The sequence below is a fragment of the Camelus ferus genome, chromosome 5 (genome assembly GCF_009834535.1).
Source record: "Camelus ferus isolate YT-003-E chromosome 5, BCGSAC_Cfer_1.0, whole genome shotgun sequence".
In the NCBI taxonomy this organism is placed as follows: domain Eukaryota; kingdom Metazoa; phylum Chordata; class Mammalia; order Artiodactyla; family Camelidae; genus Camelus; species Camelus ferus.
Genome location: NC_045700.1, coordinates 34,681,037 through 34,697,976, shown reverse-complemented (window position 1 = coordinate 34,697,976; position 16,940 = coordinate 34,681,037). Strand labels below are relative to the sequence as shown.

At 40.2% G+C, this 16,940-nt stretch overlaps 2 protein-coding genes across 2 annotated transcripts in view; both read left to right on the top strand.

Annotated features, from left to right (window-relative positions):
• The window catches only part of LOC116663633 (formin-like protein 5), a 51,154-nt gene extending 49,507 nt beyond the window's left edge, over positions 1 to 1,647 (top strand). Inside the window, exon 2 of the mRNA XM_032479491.1 lies at positions 1,498 to 1,647. Coding sequence (XP_032335382.1) covers positions 1,498 to 1,612 — 115 coding nt within the window. The 3' untranslated portion in view covers positions 1,613 to 1,647. The remainder of the gene's footprint in view (positions 1 to 1,497) is intronic.
• A 6-nt stretch (positions 1,648 to 1,653) lies between these two features.
• ACVR1 (activin A receptor type 1) overlaps positions 1,654 to 16,940 on the top strand; it is a 66,956-nt gene continuing 51,669 nt past the window's right edge. The window contains exon 1 of the mRNA XM_032479489.1: positions 1,654 to 1,792. The gene's annotated coding sequence lies outside the window, so the exon portion shown is untranslated. The remainder of the gene's footprint in view (positions 1,793 to 16,940) is intronic.

Below are 16,940 nucleotides of genomic sequence, written 5' to 3'. Positions count from 1 at the left end.
AGGGCTGAGAAGTTGGAAGGGAAATTAGAAGTACCTTTGTAATTTAAAAAAATCTCTCATTTTAAAAAAGAATCATTTTAAAAGAACTATGCACTAGCATTTCTCTATTTTCTTGCTATCTAAAGCTCCCCCCTAAACAGTCCCTAAAACTTGAAGACACAGCTGGCCCTACACAGGGCGCCGAGTGCTGGCCCCCTTTTAAAACGCAGTCAATCTTTGGCAGACAGGAAGGCACTTCAGTGTGAAACTGCCAAACTTCCCTGGCCCCAGCATCTTGGAAAATTTCAGTATTTCAACTGTTTGTTCTGAAACTCAAGGTTTGTGCATGCCGCTTAGCCAAAGAGTTTGTTTTTAAGGATGTCCATTCTAGAAATGGATCATTACTCTTTATCTTCACTAAATGATTGCTGAAAATGTCAAATTTCTGGTTGACCTTTCTACGGGGGGATATTTTTGTGTGTCTTATTTTTAGTGTCTTATTTTTACATTCTTGATTCTCTTTTCAAATTGGTTGACAGCCTCAATTTAAACTGAAGTGAGGTAAGTTTTGATATTATTTGTAAAGCATTTCCCTTGAATTTCAAGGTTGATGTGATTTTCCTTCCAAATAATTATTGAGGAATGCTGTATTTTGGGTTTATTTTCAGCTTAGATTTATTTACATGAAAGTTTTCTTGGTAAAGTGTTCCTTGAAATTAAAACAAACAAAAAAAAAGAGGTGCTATTTTCTGAAAGTAATAAATTTTTCAATGTTTGTATTACTTAACTATTTGAATGGGAAAGTCTGGTTCTAATAAAAATTTCCTCTTCCTTTGGCAAATGTTGATGTTTCTAAAGTCTTCCTAAAGGAAAAGGGAGCTTGGGTGGTTTTTTGTTTTTTTGATAGTTATCTTGAGCCCCCTTGCCTTCCGCTCTGTGTTCCAAACCCCACCATTGTTTTATGAGTCTTTGAACTAGATCTCTATTGCTGAGAATGGTGGTTGCAAATGGACCCAAACCAGATTATATCTGGGTAGTTACACAAGAACCTGGTTACTCTGGTACATGCATGTCTCTGGGAGCAGCTGGGAGTCTGGAGTGAAACTTTCGTTCTATACTTGTGGACTGCTTGAACTTCGTTTTTCCCAGGTACATGTAATAATTAATGTAGGCAAAGCCATTTTTTTGTTGTTTGTTTTGTTTTGTTTTTGTAATGGGCTCGAGTACCTGGTATATGAACTTGAAAGGAACTTGATTTTGAAATTTACCAACTGCAGATTCTACTGGGTTTTGTGTCATTTAGAACAATATTTAAAGACCAGTGTGGACCTATGACTTCAGCATCCTGCGTGTCTGTTTCCAACCCTTTCCACCCTGGGTTCGATTGATGTAAATCCGCCGTCGTTTCGTGGTCCCAGTTGAGAGGCTCGTCAGGTGTGCTCTGCCTTTAGCCAGCCCATTCACAACTGCAGGATTTTCTTCTGCTTAGCTGGTTTTCTTTCTCCTTTCCTTCTGCAGCCCTGAGCCACTTGTGAGCGTCCCGCCGCCAGCGAGAGCTACTGGAGAACGTCCCGTTCCCGGAGACCCCGGGCGCCAGCGCTCTCCCACCGCCGAGGCTCCAGCCAGCGAGTGAGCGGAGCCCCGGGGCAGAGCGACTGCTGGCAGGACAGCTGGGAGAGATGCCCCGGAGCCAGCGCTAAGGTAGCCGAGTCAGCCTTTACCCGGGAGCGCTCAGAGCGGCGTTGCCGGAGCCGGCAGAGCCCTCGCAACAAACCGCCTCTTTTAGTGCTTTGGCAGAGACCAAACCTACACGGTAAATTCTTAGCCACAGTGATCATTTTGTCGGTTTATATGAATCCAATATAAGAAAGTTAGGATCGAGCCATAAAGTTCCTTTATTCTTGCATTACCTCCAAGGTAGGCTTTTTTTTTTTTTTTTTGGTGGAACTGCTCAGTTATCTTTTAACTCTGGCTAAGTTGTTTAGATACTACCCGCATTTCCCTACATATTAAATACTTCTGCCATTCTTTTCACTTTATAGTGTCACTACATATTTTTTTTCTTTCTTTTTAAATTGACTGTGTTTTAGAACAGCTTTACGTTCACAGCAAAACTGAGCAGAAAGTACAGAGAATTCTTCTCATAGATTCCCTCCCCTCTGCAACCTGTCCCAGACTCTCGGTCTCCCCCAGCAGAGTGGTCCAGTTGTTACAGTAGTGGAACCCACAGTGACACATCATTATCAGCCAAAGCCCATAGTTTGCACTAGGATTTGCTCTTGTCCTTGTACTTTCCATGGGTTTGGACAAATGTATAATATATGCAGCATTATAGTTTCCTACAGAAAAGTTTCGCTGCCCTAAAAATCCTCTGTGCTCTACCTGGTAATCCCCCCCCCCCCACTCCCTGGCAACCCCTTATCTTTTTATTGTCTCCATACTTTTACCTTTCCCAGAACTACATTTTCATAGTATGCTTCCTTGGAGTACTTTGAAACCTATGTAAGAAGTCTCACTCTCAGGATGAAATGCTATTAAAGTTGTGTTAAGCTATGCTGGTAATACAAAAGCCAGCTTTAGAATAGAGCCTGTTTCTATGAGGGGAGGCCTGAAATGCTCAATGTTGTTGGTGAGTGTGTCTCTGTGTTAAATGTCCAGATTGCCCGGATGTGCTTTGAAACTTGTCCATAGACACAGAAGCAGGAGGTCTCTGCCGCTTCTTAGGTTCAGAACTTTTGGAGGAAGTCTCTAGTACTTGTCAACTGCTTTCTTTTTTAAGAAAAGTCTAATTTATTCTTTTAAAAACTTTATTCTTTTATGTAAAAGTTTATTTTTGATTGTTTGGTTTCAAATAGTACAAAACAGTATAAAGATGAATTTTCCGCCTTTCCTTTTTTTACCTATAGCTAATAATTTGGAACACACAATTTTTCACATACAAATCTTTTCATGGACACACAAAATATGGATATTAATTATGTTTAAAAAATTGATGGAATGTGACTGCACATTGAGTTTTACAGCTTGCTTTTTCCTTCTGCTGCTGTGTTGTGGACGTTTTTCTGTTTAAGCAGAGTTTTCCCTTTTAAGCAGAATCTCGGTGTAAGTAATGACTGCTCAGTGTTCCTTATATGGCTGTAATGTAATAACAGCCAGTCCTCAAGTGAGGGGTTAGCCTGTAATTTAAAGGGGGATGCGGGGATGAGGGCGGGGAGACCTTCACATTAGGGAAGAAACAGAAGCTATGACTGTTGACATTGGACTTTTATTCGGATGTGAGTTATTTTCCAAGGCAGATGCTGCACAGCTTTGGGCTGTTGACAAGGTGTCAGTTATGTCAAGTTCTCATCTTCTGGGGGCCTAGAAGGAACTTCCTTGGCGCTCAGTTGTGTTAATAGATGAGCATAGTTGTTAGTTCTGGCTAGCATCCTTGGAGCATTTTGAGATATTTTCATGCCCACTTAAGGTAGGATGAGGTTGAATGAGTTTCAAGAGGAAGTAATGAATAACAGGGATGGAATTAAGAGAATGACTATGTTTTGCATATATAGTTGACGGAAGAGGAGGAGATGATGGTGTTAGTTAATTGCTAACCTTGTGATTCTTAATTATGAAACAGGGTTAAAATTGTTCAGCTTGATAGCTTCCTAGTGTACTTGACAGTGAGAATCATCAGACAAGTTTTCAGATATCTGGGGCTGAGAATGAATATTTGTATTGTTGTTATTTTATAAAATATTTGTTTTTTAAAAGAGAATGCTGTAATCAATGTTTGTAAGATTGAAAAGCTACAAAAGAGTGAAAAGTAAGTCTTCCTCCTCCCTCCGTCTCCCAAGTGCCCAGTTAGCCTCCCTAGGGACAACCATTGTTATCAACTTCTTATGTATTCTTTCAGAGATTTCAGGCATATGTAACATGCCAGCACGTAATCCAAAGATTATTGCCATTTCTATTTTTTCCCCCAGATGGTAACAACATACACTCTTCTGTGCTTTTTTCATTGAAATAATGTTTCTTGGAAGTTTTTCATATTAATATTGCATTGTTTTTTAATGGATGCCTACCATTCTACTGTAGAGATGGGCTGTAATTTATTTAACCCGTACTATACTTACGGCCATACAGATCATTTCCAGTTTTATTATCATGAACAAGGCTGTAGGGAATAACCTTATACATATATCATTTTATACATGTTTGTGAGCATATCTGTAGGATCCATTTCTAATAGTGGAATTGCAGGGTCAAAGGATATCACATTTTAATTTGGATGAAAATTTATTGCCAACGTGCTCTGTCCATAGAGCTTGCAAAGTTTTAGATTCCACCAGCAATGGATGAGAACCCTGCTTCCTCATACCCTTGCCAATCACAGTATAATTGTCAGACTAATAGGTTTTCTTCTTTGCCAAATCAATAAGTGAAAAATGACAGTTTAATGTAGCGTTAATTTGTGTTTTTGCTTATTTCGATTGACATTCAGCATCTTTTTATAAGTTTAAAGGCCATTTGTATTTCCTGTTCTGTTCTTTGTTACTGTTCTTTGTTTTCCTATTGGGTTATTGATTTTCTTATTATCTGTTCATAGGCACTCCTTTGCATTAACAAAATTAGCACACACACCCCCTTCTTGTGATACATGATATTTATATTTGGTCATTTGTATAAAAATAATTATTTTGCTGTGTACATTATTTAAGATTTTATATACTTAAATTTACCAATTTACTCAGCAAATATTTATTGCCTACCCCTTCTGCATTAAGCATTTGTTCTAGGCAGTAGGTTTGTACAAATAGTGAAAAAAGCAGATCACAATTCTTGCTCCATGGAGCTTGTATTCTGGTGGCAGAGATGGTAATGAAAGATGTTTTAAAATATAGAGAGAAATATATAACCAAACTTTTTGTGGCTTCAGGATTTTGTATCACAGTTAAAAGACCTTTTCCATTCTTAGAGTTAAAAACTTACCGCATGGTTCCTGGTAGTGTCATGTGGTTCTTTTTTTAGACTTAAATCTTTGATCCATCTGGAATGTTGGGTATGAATCCAACTTAATTTTTCTCTAGGTGCTCTATTAATTAGGGTAAGGCTGAGCTGCTGTAACCAAGGGACTGAAATATGTTATGGTTCAAAGAACAGAGATGTTGATTTTTTCCTCACCTAACAGTTCCACTGTGAGCACAGCAGGTCAGCAGACCTGCCCGTGTCCTATGGTCTTTGAGACTCAGGTTCCTTCTGTCCCGTTGCTCCAGTAATTGTCACTGTAGTTGTCTGGGTGGTCGTCGCTGGGTTGCTACCGTATCTGTGTTCCCTCAATGTGAAGGATGAAGGAGAAAGTCCAGAGCAAGTGATCACATGTCAGTTCTACTTCCATTGGTGATAACTTAGTCATGTGGCCACATCTGGTTGTGAAGGAGGGTGGGGAATGCAGTGCTGGTCAGCATGTGCCCAGGAAGAAGCCAAGAAGGAACTTTAGTGGAAAATAAGCTGTGTCCATCACATTGACTAGTCATTTCAATTTTACTGAATAGTTCCAAATTTTCTTTTTTGATTTATTTTGTATTATAAATTCCATATACACTGTGTTCTATTTCTAGGATATCCATTTAGTTTCATTGATCTCTCTGCCTATGTGTGTACCAGGATCACACTGTTTGTTTTAAACTCTTGGCACTTAATATGTTTTTTTTTCCTCTTTTGGGGTAGTTTCATTTAACTAAATTTTCATACTTATTTTAAGTTCCCCTTTACAGAACTTTAAAGTTCCAGTTTACTGAATTTTCATATTAATTTGTGTGTGTGGTTTTTAAAAAATATATCAACTTTCAAATGATCATATCTTGTTACCACTCCCTCCCCCCTAAGAAGAAAACCTGTTAATATGATTATTAGGATTGTGTTAAATGTACAGATAAATTTTATGAGGAAAGCTTCACATCTTTGTGATGTTAATTTTTCTTATTTGATGAGAATGTTGCATGGTGTTTGGAAAACATTCATCTGGACTCTACAATCTTTCTATTTCCTTGACTCATAAAACTTATATAATTGAAGTAGGAGAGAGGAAGGAACAGTTTATCATAAGCTGTTGTATTACTTTTATTTTAATACCAGATTTCTGATAATGGTTAGGCAATATGCCTATTTCTCTATGAAAATTAGTTAACTTAGAGCTTGAAAAAACAATTTTCTTGTTAGAAGGTAAAAAACATTTGACATTTCAGAGGGTTATTATGTAAACTTACTTGTAACACAAACCTGGGCAAATTTTTGCATGTCTATGAGATATGCAATGTTGTAACTTCCTCAAAGAATGTGTGTGTGTGTGTGTGTTAGTCTGCACCTTTTTTAGAACAACACATTCCTCTTTAGTTTTCTCCTTTTTACCTTTTTATTGTGAAATAAAACACAGATACGGCTATCACACAATGTATACATAGGTTAGTTCATTTTTAGAAGGTGAATATTTTTTGTGACCACCACACAGGTAAAGAGACTGAATATTAGCGGTCTCCCTCGAGCCCCTTGCCTTGTCCCATGCCTGTCATAGTCCCTGTCTTTCTCCAGAGGTAACCACTTTCCTCACTTCTATAGTAATTGCTTCACTGCAGTTTTATCACCTGCATGTGTACAACTAGGCACCACAGTTCATTCTTGCACATCTTTTTATGTCTTTGAAGTCTCTTAACCCTCAGGTTCCCCCTCCAACCCTTTCCTTTCTTTGCCATTTATCTGTTGAAGAATGCAGCTGTTTGATGTCTAATTTTCCACTGGCTAGATTTGGTGATGGCATCCTCATGGTTCAATTCAAATTGTTCTTTTTCTTTTACTGGGAAATGGTAGTTTTACCCCAAGTCTGGGCATTGGGAATGCTCACTGCTTTTGGGTAGGTCATAGTTTCAAGGCCTTTTTAGTGGACAGAGAATAATAGATACTCCATGAGTTCATCAGTTTGTAAGGTTCTTACTTAACCTTTTCTATATCACATCTCTAACTCCTTTAGTCCACACAGAGAGTTCTGGCTCTCTGCAATAGCAGGGGACGGTAGAATTTGAATACACCGTAGTTACTCATTTGCTGTCTTCCATGGGATTCACACAGCATTCTCAACACCGCCACAATCCTAACACTGTGCCACTAACTATGATAACTGAAAAGCGATAAAAACCATTCCTTTTTGATATGCTATCCCCATTCTCCTCTTAATTTTGGGGGGGAGAAGTAGGGGATGTTTATAGTTGTTGAAAATTGGCAGATTTAGACACTGATTAGCTTTTAGATGATATTTGGAGGAGGAATACTTTTAATTTTGTTAGATGAGACGTTGATTTTATAGTTATGTTTAGAGAAAGTCCTTATCTGTCAGAGAATTTGTGGGTGAAATGCTGTGACTTCTGGGATTCTCATTAAAATACCACACCCCAGGAGGAAAATGGGGAGAAAAGAGGAAATAAGATTGTTTATTTTTGAAACTGGGTGGTAGGATGTTGCTTACTTTTGAAACTGGGAGGTTAAAAATAGGGTTTATTATCTTTTTTCTCTCTATATAACTTGAAATGCCTATTATAAAAATTTTTTTTTAATGAAAATTTTATATACAGTGAAAAGACAAGGACATATGATAGGGGAAGAAGGTGATAAGGAAGGAATGAAGAACATGAGTAAAGACTCTTAACCTGGTGGTTTGGTTCAGTGGCCTTGAAGCTGGGTAGCATCTTGATTGAGAAGAAGGGACGGCTGCAATGTGAGGCCTCAAGGGAAACCAGACGAGTTAAGAGATGAGTGACTAGCAGGAGAGGGAACTCCCATCCATGGAAACTGAGAAGGTCCAAACCATAAGAGTAAAGACACCAGCGAGATGGAGCCACCGAATCCCCACTAGGGAAGAACCTAGGGGTGGAAGGGGGTCTCCAGCACCACCACGCTGCACAGTGGACCAGTGACGCCACCCTCAGCATTCTCTGCCTCACCTGAGTTGCTGGAGGCGGGGAGCTGGGGGCTTCCTAGACCTCATCTCAGGTCAGTGAAATCAAAATCTCTGTGGGTAAAGCTTCAGAATCTGAGTTTTGAGGAAGCCCCCCTTCAAATTAGAAGGATCAGGTGATGTCTACAAAGGGTTAGAACCTTAGTCAGAGGGCGTTTCAGTGATGGACTGGATGGAGGAGAGGGAGGATGTGGAAGAAGCTTTGTAGAGTGCTCTTTCTAGAAAGTTGTCTGCAAGATGATGAAGAGGGTAGAAATGCGCGGACTTGGGGCTGAGGGAAGTGGCGGCGGCTGCTGAAATAGTTGTTGCTTCTAATAACGTAAGAGAGGTTTGCCTGTCCGTGTGGAGGACGTGAATGGTTCTTCATGCAGGATGATGACTGAGTGGTCAGGCCAAGCATGAGGTTGAGCCCCTCCCCCCCACTACTGAGAACTTGATTTTTGACGTTCAAGGAAAGCTTGGAAATCGTTGTCATGGATTAGATGTTCTTTCTATTTGCTAATATTTGAATTACATATTAAAATAGGAGAGGTACCCAGGTCTTTTCAGTATCTCTGCTTCTCAAGTTCCGAGTGGGCCTTCTGCCCATGCCCTAGGAAGGAGGGAGTGGGGTCTGCGTGTCCGACGGCCCTCTTTTCTTATTCAGCGCCCCTCCTGCCCCTTCACATTCTGTTTTCTCTTTCTTGACTCCCTTCTCTTCGTGTCCAGGTGGCACTCTCATACGTGCAGAACCTCCGAGAGGGGCTGCCGGGTACAGGATGGTATGTTTCAGTTCTTTGCTTTGGGACTGACTACTGGAGGGGCTCCCACGTTTTCCAGGTTTCCTAATGTCAGTCTTGGAAGGCAATGGGGAGAGGACTGAGGTGAGTACCCGGATCCCCCTCCCCTGTTTTTCTCTGCCTCGGGGTCTTTGTTTTTCATCGCAGATTGGCTTCATCACTTCTGCTCCGTAGGCTTTCTGCCGCTGTGTACTTGGGAGCATCCTCTATTTCCTAGATTTCGTTTCCTTCTCCTCACTTAGTAGAATGCGTTTATTTTTTACCTTTAACTTACCATTAATTTCTTATTTAGGTCAATGAGTGGGTTGGGTGGGTGGTTTCTCGGTTACCCCAGCTTTCCGGTCACTTTACCTGGTGTCAGAGCCTCTCCTTCTCTGCCTCATCTCCTTTCCTCCTTGTTTTCTGTTGTGGTTACTTCAATGCTAACTTGTTCAACTTGTACACTGACCCTGTGTACACGGCTCATTTTCTTTCTCATGATCGTATTTATACTTTTGATGGATATATTTAAATGAACAGCTGTGCATTTGTTGAGTCATACCACAATTATCTGATTCTGCTTTAGCTGCTCGACTGGCAAAAGCACATTTCAAGCTAAGTTGTGAGAGAATTCCATTAATCACATTCTGGCCGGGGGAGGGGAGAGGAGAAAGACCACTAAGAAGAAGTCTTTTTAAAGATTAATGTTAATTAGTTGTTCCATTATTTTAGAATAGATTGATTTGGTTGCTATTTAAGGTGTCACCTGGAGAAACATTATGAAGATGTAAGTAACTATAATCAGCCTTGTAGGCTAAATTCCCTGGAATTGATGTGGGGATGAAGTGAGTAGCTGGCCTATTTAAATAGATACAGGGTCTTTGAAAGTGTTTCTTTCTGTCAAGACTGGTATTCTTGACTCAGCATTCCTTGAATTCATTGGCTAAATATTTTGTTTTAAGCCTGAAGAGATAATACATGATTCAGAAGATGTTACAACTTTTCTTTTTCTTCAAATGTATTAATTGCTAATTGTAACCTCTGATTGTGTCTTTGGCTTTCATCAGCCAGATCTATTTTTCTCTTGACACTTCCTCAGGGTTCTTTCTGAATGTTATTAATAGGCATGGAAGCATGGCTTTCCAAATAGCGTCAATAACTGTTAGAAGACTGGCAGGAGGCGGAGGGTGGGGGGAAGATAATGTCAATTTCTGACTTGTAGGAGATGTATTTTCAGGCTGCAGAAGCTGTCTCAGAGGTCACTGGGGATGGGTCTGGGCAGATCAGCTGGTGTCTGCAACTGGAGAGCCAAGCAGTCCTGTCCAAATGGGATATTGTCCACCAGGGAGTTGTCTGGTATACCCGGAGTCTGCCAGCCGTCTTTTTGTTTGGCTGCTTCTCTTGGATGACACCCTTGAAAACTGAAGTCCAAGTAACAAATGATATCTTTTAATTTATCTCAAATACCTGGTTACAACTATATTGCATTGAGGATAAGGAGCAGCCCCCTGTCCCAGTCATTTCCTTGCCGGGCTGTATAAAATTCCTTAAACTTCACCTGCCTCTCCCCACCCAAACCAAAGCATGGGGTAGACTAAGAAGTTAAAATAAATGTGTTGTAATTTATAGTGAGTGCCTAGTATGTGCCCGGCACAGGGATTTAGCCGTGAGCCAGACAGAGTTCTTACCCTCATACTGCTTAAATTTTGGTATGTGGAGTAAGGAGGGATGGGAGAGGGTGAAACATAATAAAAAAACAATGAACTAATACACAAGTGACAAATTTCACACCGTGTTGTTAAGTGCTGTGAAGAAGAGGCCCAGAGGTGAAATTCAGGGCCGAGGGTGGGAAGGTCTGAGGCAGGAATGGGCTTGAGTGTGTGGGGGGCGTGGGGGTGAGAAGGGCTCTGGTCAGGCTGGTTTATAAAGGGTGGCTTTTCTCACCACCACAAAAGTATGCTCCAGCATCTCCCTTTTTTTTGTTTTGTTTTGTTTTGTTTTGTTTTGTTTTAAAGAGAGAAGTATACGTCCCTGGTGCTGACATCTCTTTTATTTAATCCCTGCCCATGCCCTCAGATTATTACAGGTTAGTCATCTGAGCCTTAGAGCTGGGACAGTTGTGTCAGGGGGCCAGTGCCTGAGACACCATGTCTGGTAATGGGAGGGCAGAAGGTCTGCAGCCTTAGGCTAATGGGGGAGCTGCAGGCAGAATTAGACATGAGGCTGAGGGCTGAGAAGGCACCTAGCTGAGGACTTTGGGAGGAAGTGAGATTTTAGATGGACTTCACAGTTTTGTTGGGGAATGGGTAGGGATACCAGGGTCTTTCCTACCAGTAGGTTTGAAAAAAAAAAAAAAAAAAAAAGGTCCCAGTCAGTTTGTGGACTGGTAGGAGAGGAGCCCTGAGCTGCCTAGGAGAAGAGAACAAAACAGCTGGGAGATGATGGGGTCCTATCAGTTGAAACAAAGCAGGAGAGCCATGGCTATTTGATACAGAGGGAATGAAGTGGAAAATGAGGGACAGTTTCCATGTAGTCAAGCATGTCAAAATAAAACCAAGTCTCAAGATACCAGCAAGGCAGGCGGTGGGCGGTCTAAACATTGGACTCCCAGAAGCTTAGCTTCATTAATTACCTGTATATCTGGTAGGGTGTAACAGAGTCAATTTCATCCTGTATATAATTAAAATAAATTTACTGGGGATTCTTGGGTTCTTCTATGGTAGCTTAATGTCAACCTTTTATTTATTTTCGTTCAATTAAGCCTCATTTCCCTGCCTCTTGCCTTTTTTTTTTTTTAAACAGATTATATTATTCTTTCCTGTTCTTTCCAAACCGTATCTTGGGTCCATCTGTCACAGCTGGAATGTTTGTAGTGTAACTCTTTCAGTCAAAACCCTTTCTTTCCTGAAATAATCTGTAATTATTTCCTCTAACTACAGGATGAACTGATCCAGGGGCTGGGTTTCAGTTCTATAGGACTTGTCCAAGAAGCTATTTGTATTCATCTATCTCGAAAGATCAAATTACATGCTAATATTCTGAAAGTAACACCCCACCAGCAACCCTCCGGCAGCACTGGGGTCTATATAAAACCGCGCCCTGGCAACTTGCACATTGTCAGTTCAGACAGAGTGTGGTGTTAAAAATATTTCACAAGTCATTGGTGAACTAGAGAAAAGACCCTGACTTAACTTACATGGTATGATGGCTTTGGTTGAGCCTTTCTTTGCAGCTGTAACTGACAGCCCAGGTCTCTCTTCACCCTTTCCAAAGGCCCAGGTAGTTTGGAGCAAGCTGCCCTTGAGTTCTCTCTCTGTTTGTTGAGCAGAGAAGAGACATAGCTGTTGTCACATAATGGCTGATTTTTGTCCCACTTGGCGGTAGTTGTTGTAAGTATACCTTCCCTCAAAGTTTTATGTCTAGAATTTGTCTGACTGGGTCTAACTTTGCCCCTCAAGTGTGCCTGACTTACACTAATTCCTGCTTTTATTTTGAGATATGAGTCACAAGAGAACTGAAGAATGAAGGGAGGTGGGAGGTAGGGACCACATGTGCACTGGCAAAGTGGCTTGTTTCTCCTTTCACATCAAGTTTTTTTTTTCAGGGGTAAGGGGATAATCTGAGGTTACAGAGTATATGACGTTAATTTTGAGGTTAGAGAAATTGAAAGAGGGCATGATTGAAAGGTGGCCCAAATAACCATGAGTAAAGATTGTTCTCCAAGAGGAAAATCAGGATGGTTAAAGCTCACAACGTGTTGAAACTCGGATAAAATGTTAAGGGCAACAGAAGCAGACTGTGGCTGGCTAGTTTAATGAAGGTTGTGAGTGGTGGCTGATTAGGAGCTGAACTCCGGTCAGAAGGCCTTGTGTTTGACTTTGTGTCCTTGAGCAACTTACTTCTACGAACACATTTTCTTAGCTGTAAAATGGGATTAATGTGAGTATTTATTTTAGAGTGTTTTGGGGAGGGGTTGAATGAGATAACACGTATAATCCCTAAGCACGTGCCTGGTTGCTTAGTGAGCCCCACTGCAGGTACTGCAATAGTGGTGGAATGTTGACGATAACTAAGAGCAAAGCAGAGTCACTCTAATTCTTCTTCTGTTTGCCTCTACTTTTTATATTTAAGAGAGTGATTTTTTTTTTCCTTATGGAAGGCATAGCATAGGCCAGCAAAAGATATAAAGAAAAAACTACTGTGGAACAGTCATGAGAGCCGTCACCAATGGTGAGTGAATGACTTTACATGGATGGTGAAAAAGTCACTCAAAATAGGGGTGGGTGAATGTACAACTTATCTTTCAAGATTCTTTGTAACTTGGGGATTATTAGAAGTTGAACGGAGAAAGTAACAAGAAAGTCCGTGTTGAATGAGTAGGTGCTCAGTAAATTATGTGCTGAATAAATGGATAAACCAAAAGAGTCTAGGCCACCAGGCCAGGCAGATGAACACTTTCTAGAATTTTCCAATGGGAAAGAATCTGAGAGTAGATCTTACAGCTTTCCCTTCATCCTCAACATACAGATAACAAGTTGTGTATTGTTCAAAGTCTAGGTTTCAGAAATATCTTTTATTCTTATAGTAGATTATCAAGTCGACTGCTTAATTTGAGTTCTAAAGGTTGAAGATAGAGTATATTATACCCTTGATTATTCTGTGACTGACATCAAGATGCTTTGTGACTTTGGGGGGAATAATGTATTGCAGTATATGTGTGGCTTTATCCAGCTATAAAATTGTGATGAGCAAAAGAAGTGCCAAGCTTGGTCTCAAGCCCGCACATGTTAAAAATTGAGCTTAACACTAGCTCCTTAACCGAATATCAGTCTGCTCTATAAATGGAGTTTGAAAAGTCCCATGGGATTTAGAGAGCAGCTCTGTTTTGCCCTGTGGTCTTGTTTTTAGTAAAATATCATGGAACTGTTCTGTCTCCCAAGAGAATAGTCTTGAGACATTGTGAGAGGTGGTACTGATTTAAAGAGGGTATCTCACTTAAGACAGGAGGTCCCTAACCTTTTTCTAAATAGCTCCTTGCCTTGGTCTGAAATAGTAAGATCAGTTACCAGGGATAGAGGGTCCCATCCAAGAACAGAAAGGAGGTGGTATATACTAGGGGCAGAATTCATACTATGAACCTTTCAGATAATATTCTGTAATCCCTAGTAGCCTATGCATTTTTTCAGTTAGGGATTTTGGCCTTAGAACATTGCAAAAGGATTTGGTTAGACCTAAAAGAGATGGGACACTGGAGTACCTTCTTATCAGAGTTTTATGTCTCATTCAAAAATATTTAGTTCTGTACATAAAGTATTATTCCTACATGAAATACATATCTAATGCCTTCTTCCTTGACCATTAGACTTGTTGACTTCCTTGATGTTAGAGAGTTTAATGAGATTTCTAAACCTATGGAGCAGTAACATTTTTGTCAGGTATTGAGCACATGCTCAGCCTAAAATACCTGGTACCATCTGGTTACCTGGTATTGTAGAAGGACTGATCATGTAAGAGTAAGGCAGTGCATCTCAAAGTGTGGTCCAGGATTCTCTGGAGTTTCCAAAACTTTCTCAGGGGTCCCACAAGGTCCTTCTTCTGGTGACATATATGCTTCATGTGTGATGCTGGATTCTCCATATATACTTCATCAATACAACATTCAGTCAGTCATAACGGGTTGAATGCAGAGACATATATGAGAATCCAGTGCTTTCTACTAAGCCAAACATTATAGCAATTTGCAAAAATGCAAACTAATGCCACTTTCCTCACTATATACATATTTTGGGGGGAGAAAATGTAGTTCTTTTTAAATTTAAATATATAAGGTAATATACTTATTGTTATTTTAAAACAAATACAGTATTTAAAACATTCTCCATTTTAATTTCTAATAGAGTATGTATTGATAGAAATAGCCCACATAGGCAAGTTCCTTAGAGTCCTCAATAACTTTTTTTTTGTATTGACTTGTTTTAAAATATATTTTTATTGAAGTTTATAGTCAGTTTACAATGTTGTGTCAATTTCTGGTGCACAGCACAATACTTCAGTCATATAGGAATATACATATATTTGTTTTCATATTCTTTTTCACCATAAGTTATTACAAGATACTGAATACAGTTCCCTGTGCTATACAGTATAAACTTGTTTATCTATTTTATATATAGTAGTTAGTATCTGCAAATCTTGAACTCCCAATTTATTCCCCCCCCCCCCCCAATAACGTTTAAGAGTATAGATTCTGAGACCAAAAGTTTGGAAACCACTGGAGTAAAACATCCCTGAACTCTTGAAGCATTACCACTCCCTTTTCCACCACCAGTTCCACTTTTTTGCCAACCTACATCTGAAACTCCTTAGCCAAAAATACTTGAGAGTAAAGGGGTTGAAAATTACTTTCAAAAACAATATGTTCTTTTTAGGATATTTTGAAATTAGACATCGATCCTTGGGGCTTCCAGTTGGGACTTAAGCATATTGATTTTTTTTTTATGATTAAAATATGATCAGGAAATTTATTTCAGAACATTCTCCTTTCTACATTCCCCTCCCACACCTTTCCTTTTGAAAGTATCATTTTTAATAGCCGAATTAACTGGTCGGCAGAGACACTGCAGACAATGAACAAAATGGCGACCAAGTGATGCTGACATTGTTACATTGTTTTCCCCAAAGACTTCTGGCAGATTTTGAGCTAGCTATCTAGAAATAGCAGATTAGTTTGGAAGCCTGAATTTATAACTTTTTTCCCCCTATTTTCCATTTAGGAGCCTAAATTACTGTGTTTTAATTTTGCTTGTACAATAATAATCTGTTAAAAGATGTTTGGGGGCATGGGCTCTTGTTGGCTTTATGACAGAAAAAATTGCCAATGATGATTGTCTTTTAGAATTATTTTTTAAATAGGAAAGGATTCTTGATTTTGAAGCTTGAAGCTTGTTACCTGCTGGCTTTATTTATCACCTGAACTAAGTTCTAGAGATTAAAGTTACAGAGACGATAAATGTCTTAATCGTGCTACTTCTTTGCAGGCGTGTGTGTGCTTGTGTGTTAGGAGTGGGGCGGGGGGGTAGTTTCTAATTCTTTGGGATTTAGAGTTAAATTGAGCTGATTAATTCTTGGAAAATTTGAATTCAACAGGTGTTAAATGTGCACCTACTTGGCTCTGGTAGTGATGAACAGAATAGACTAGATTTTGCTACCATGACGTTTACATTGTAGTGAGGGAGACAGATGTTCATAAGCATCACCCAAGTATGAATATATAATTATTAATCATGATAAGTGCTGTGAATGAAAATTAACGAAGTGGTATATGAGAGTGTAATGAGGGCATATGAGGGTTCAGGCAAGCTTCTAGAAGGAAGTGACATTTAAGTTGAGACTTGAAGGATAAGTAGAAACTTGTCAGGTGGGTCCTGAAAGAAGGGCCCAGTCACCGGGAGCATCACATATACAAAGGTCCAGAGAGGGGCCGGAAGCCAGCTGGTTGGGGTGCCTGAGAGAATGGGGTGGGGAGGGGCCTCGGCAAGGAATGAAGAGAGGTGAGTAGCGGGCTTGCTAGGGCTTACCATGTTCCACCTGGGTTCTGACCGGGGGCTACCGCTCCAGCCTTTTTGGGTTTCCTCTCCTTGTAACTCCTGTCTAGGCTCTCGGTGTCCTAGCCTGGTTATTTTTTCACGTGTGAAATATGCCTTCAGTCTTTAGGACACACCATGCTCCCCCGGCCACAGGGCCTGTAGAGAAGCTGAGAAGCTGAGAAGCTGTGCCTTTATCCTTAAACGCTCTCCTGTCTCCGCCCCAGCTGGCTACCCACCCCATCACGCGCATGCGCACGCACACGTGCTGGCTCACGGACGCTTAGCCTTTTTATAGGACTTCCTGCTCATCCTTCTGGCTCCTTCTTAGATGTGACCTCCCCAGGGAAACTCCTCCACCCTCCAGAATATCTCTAGTTGTTTTTTGGTTTAGCCTTGTTTCTTCCTAACACTTAGTTCAGTTTTTAATTGTGCATCTTCTAGGTGATTATTTGATTACCACCATAGATAGATCATGTAAGGTCCATGATAGTAAGAACCATATTTTTATACCTTTATCATTTTATGTTTCTAGTTTCTAGTATGTAGTAGGCTCTCCATAGTTGTAGAAGTAAGGGAAGATAGACTCGGGCTTCAGAGATAAGACTGAGATAGTATAGTAGTTTTCAAAGG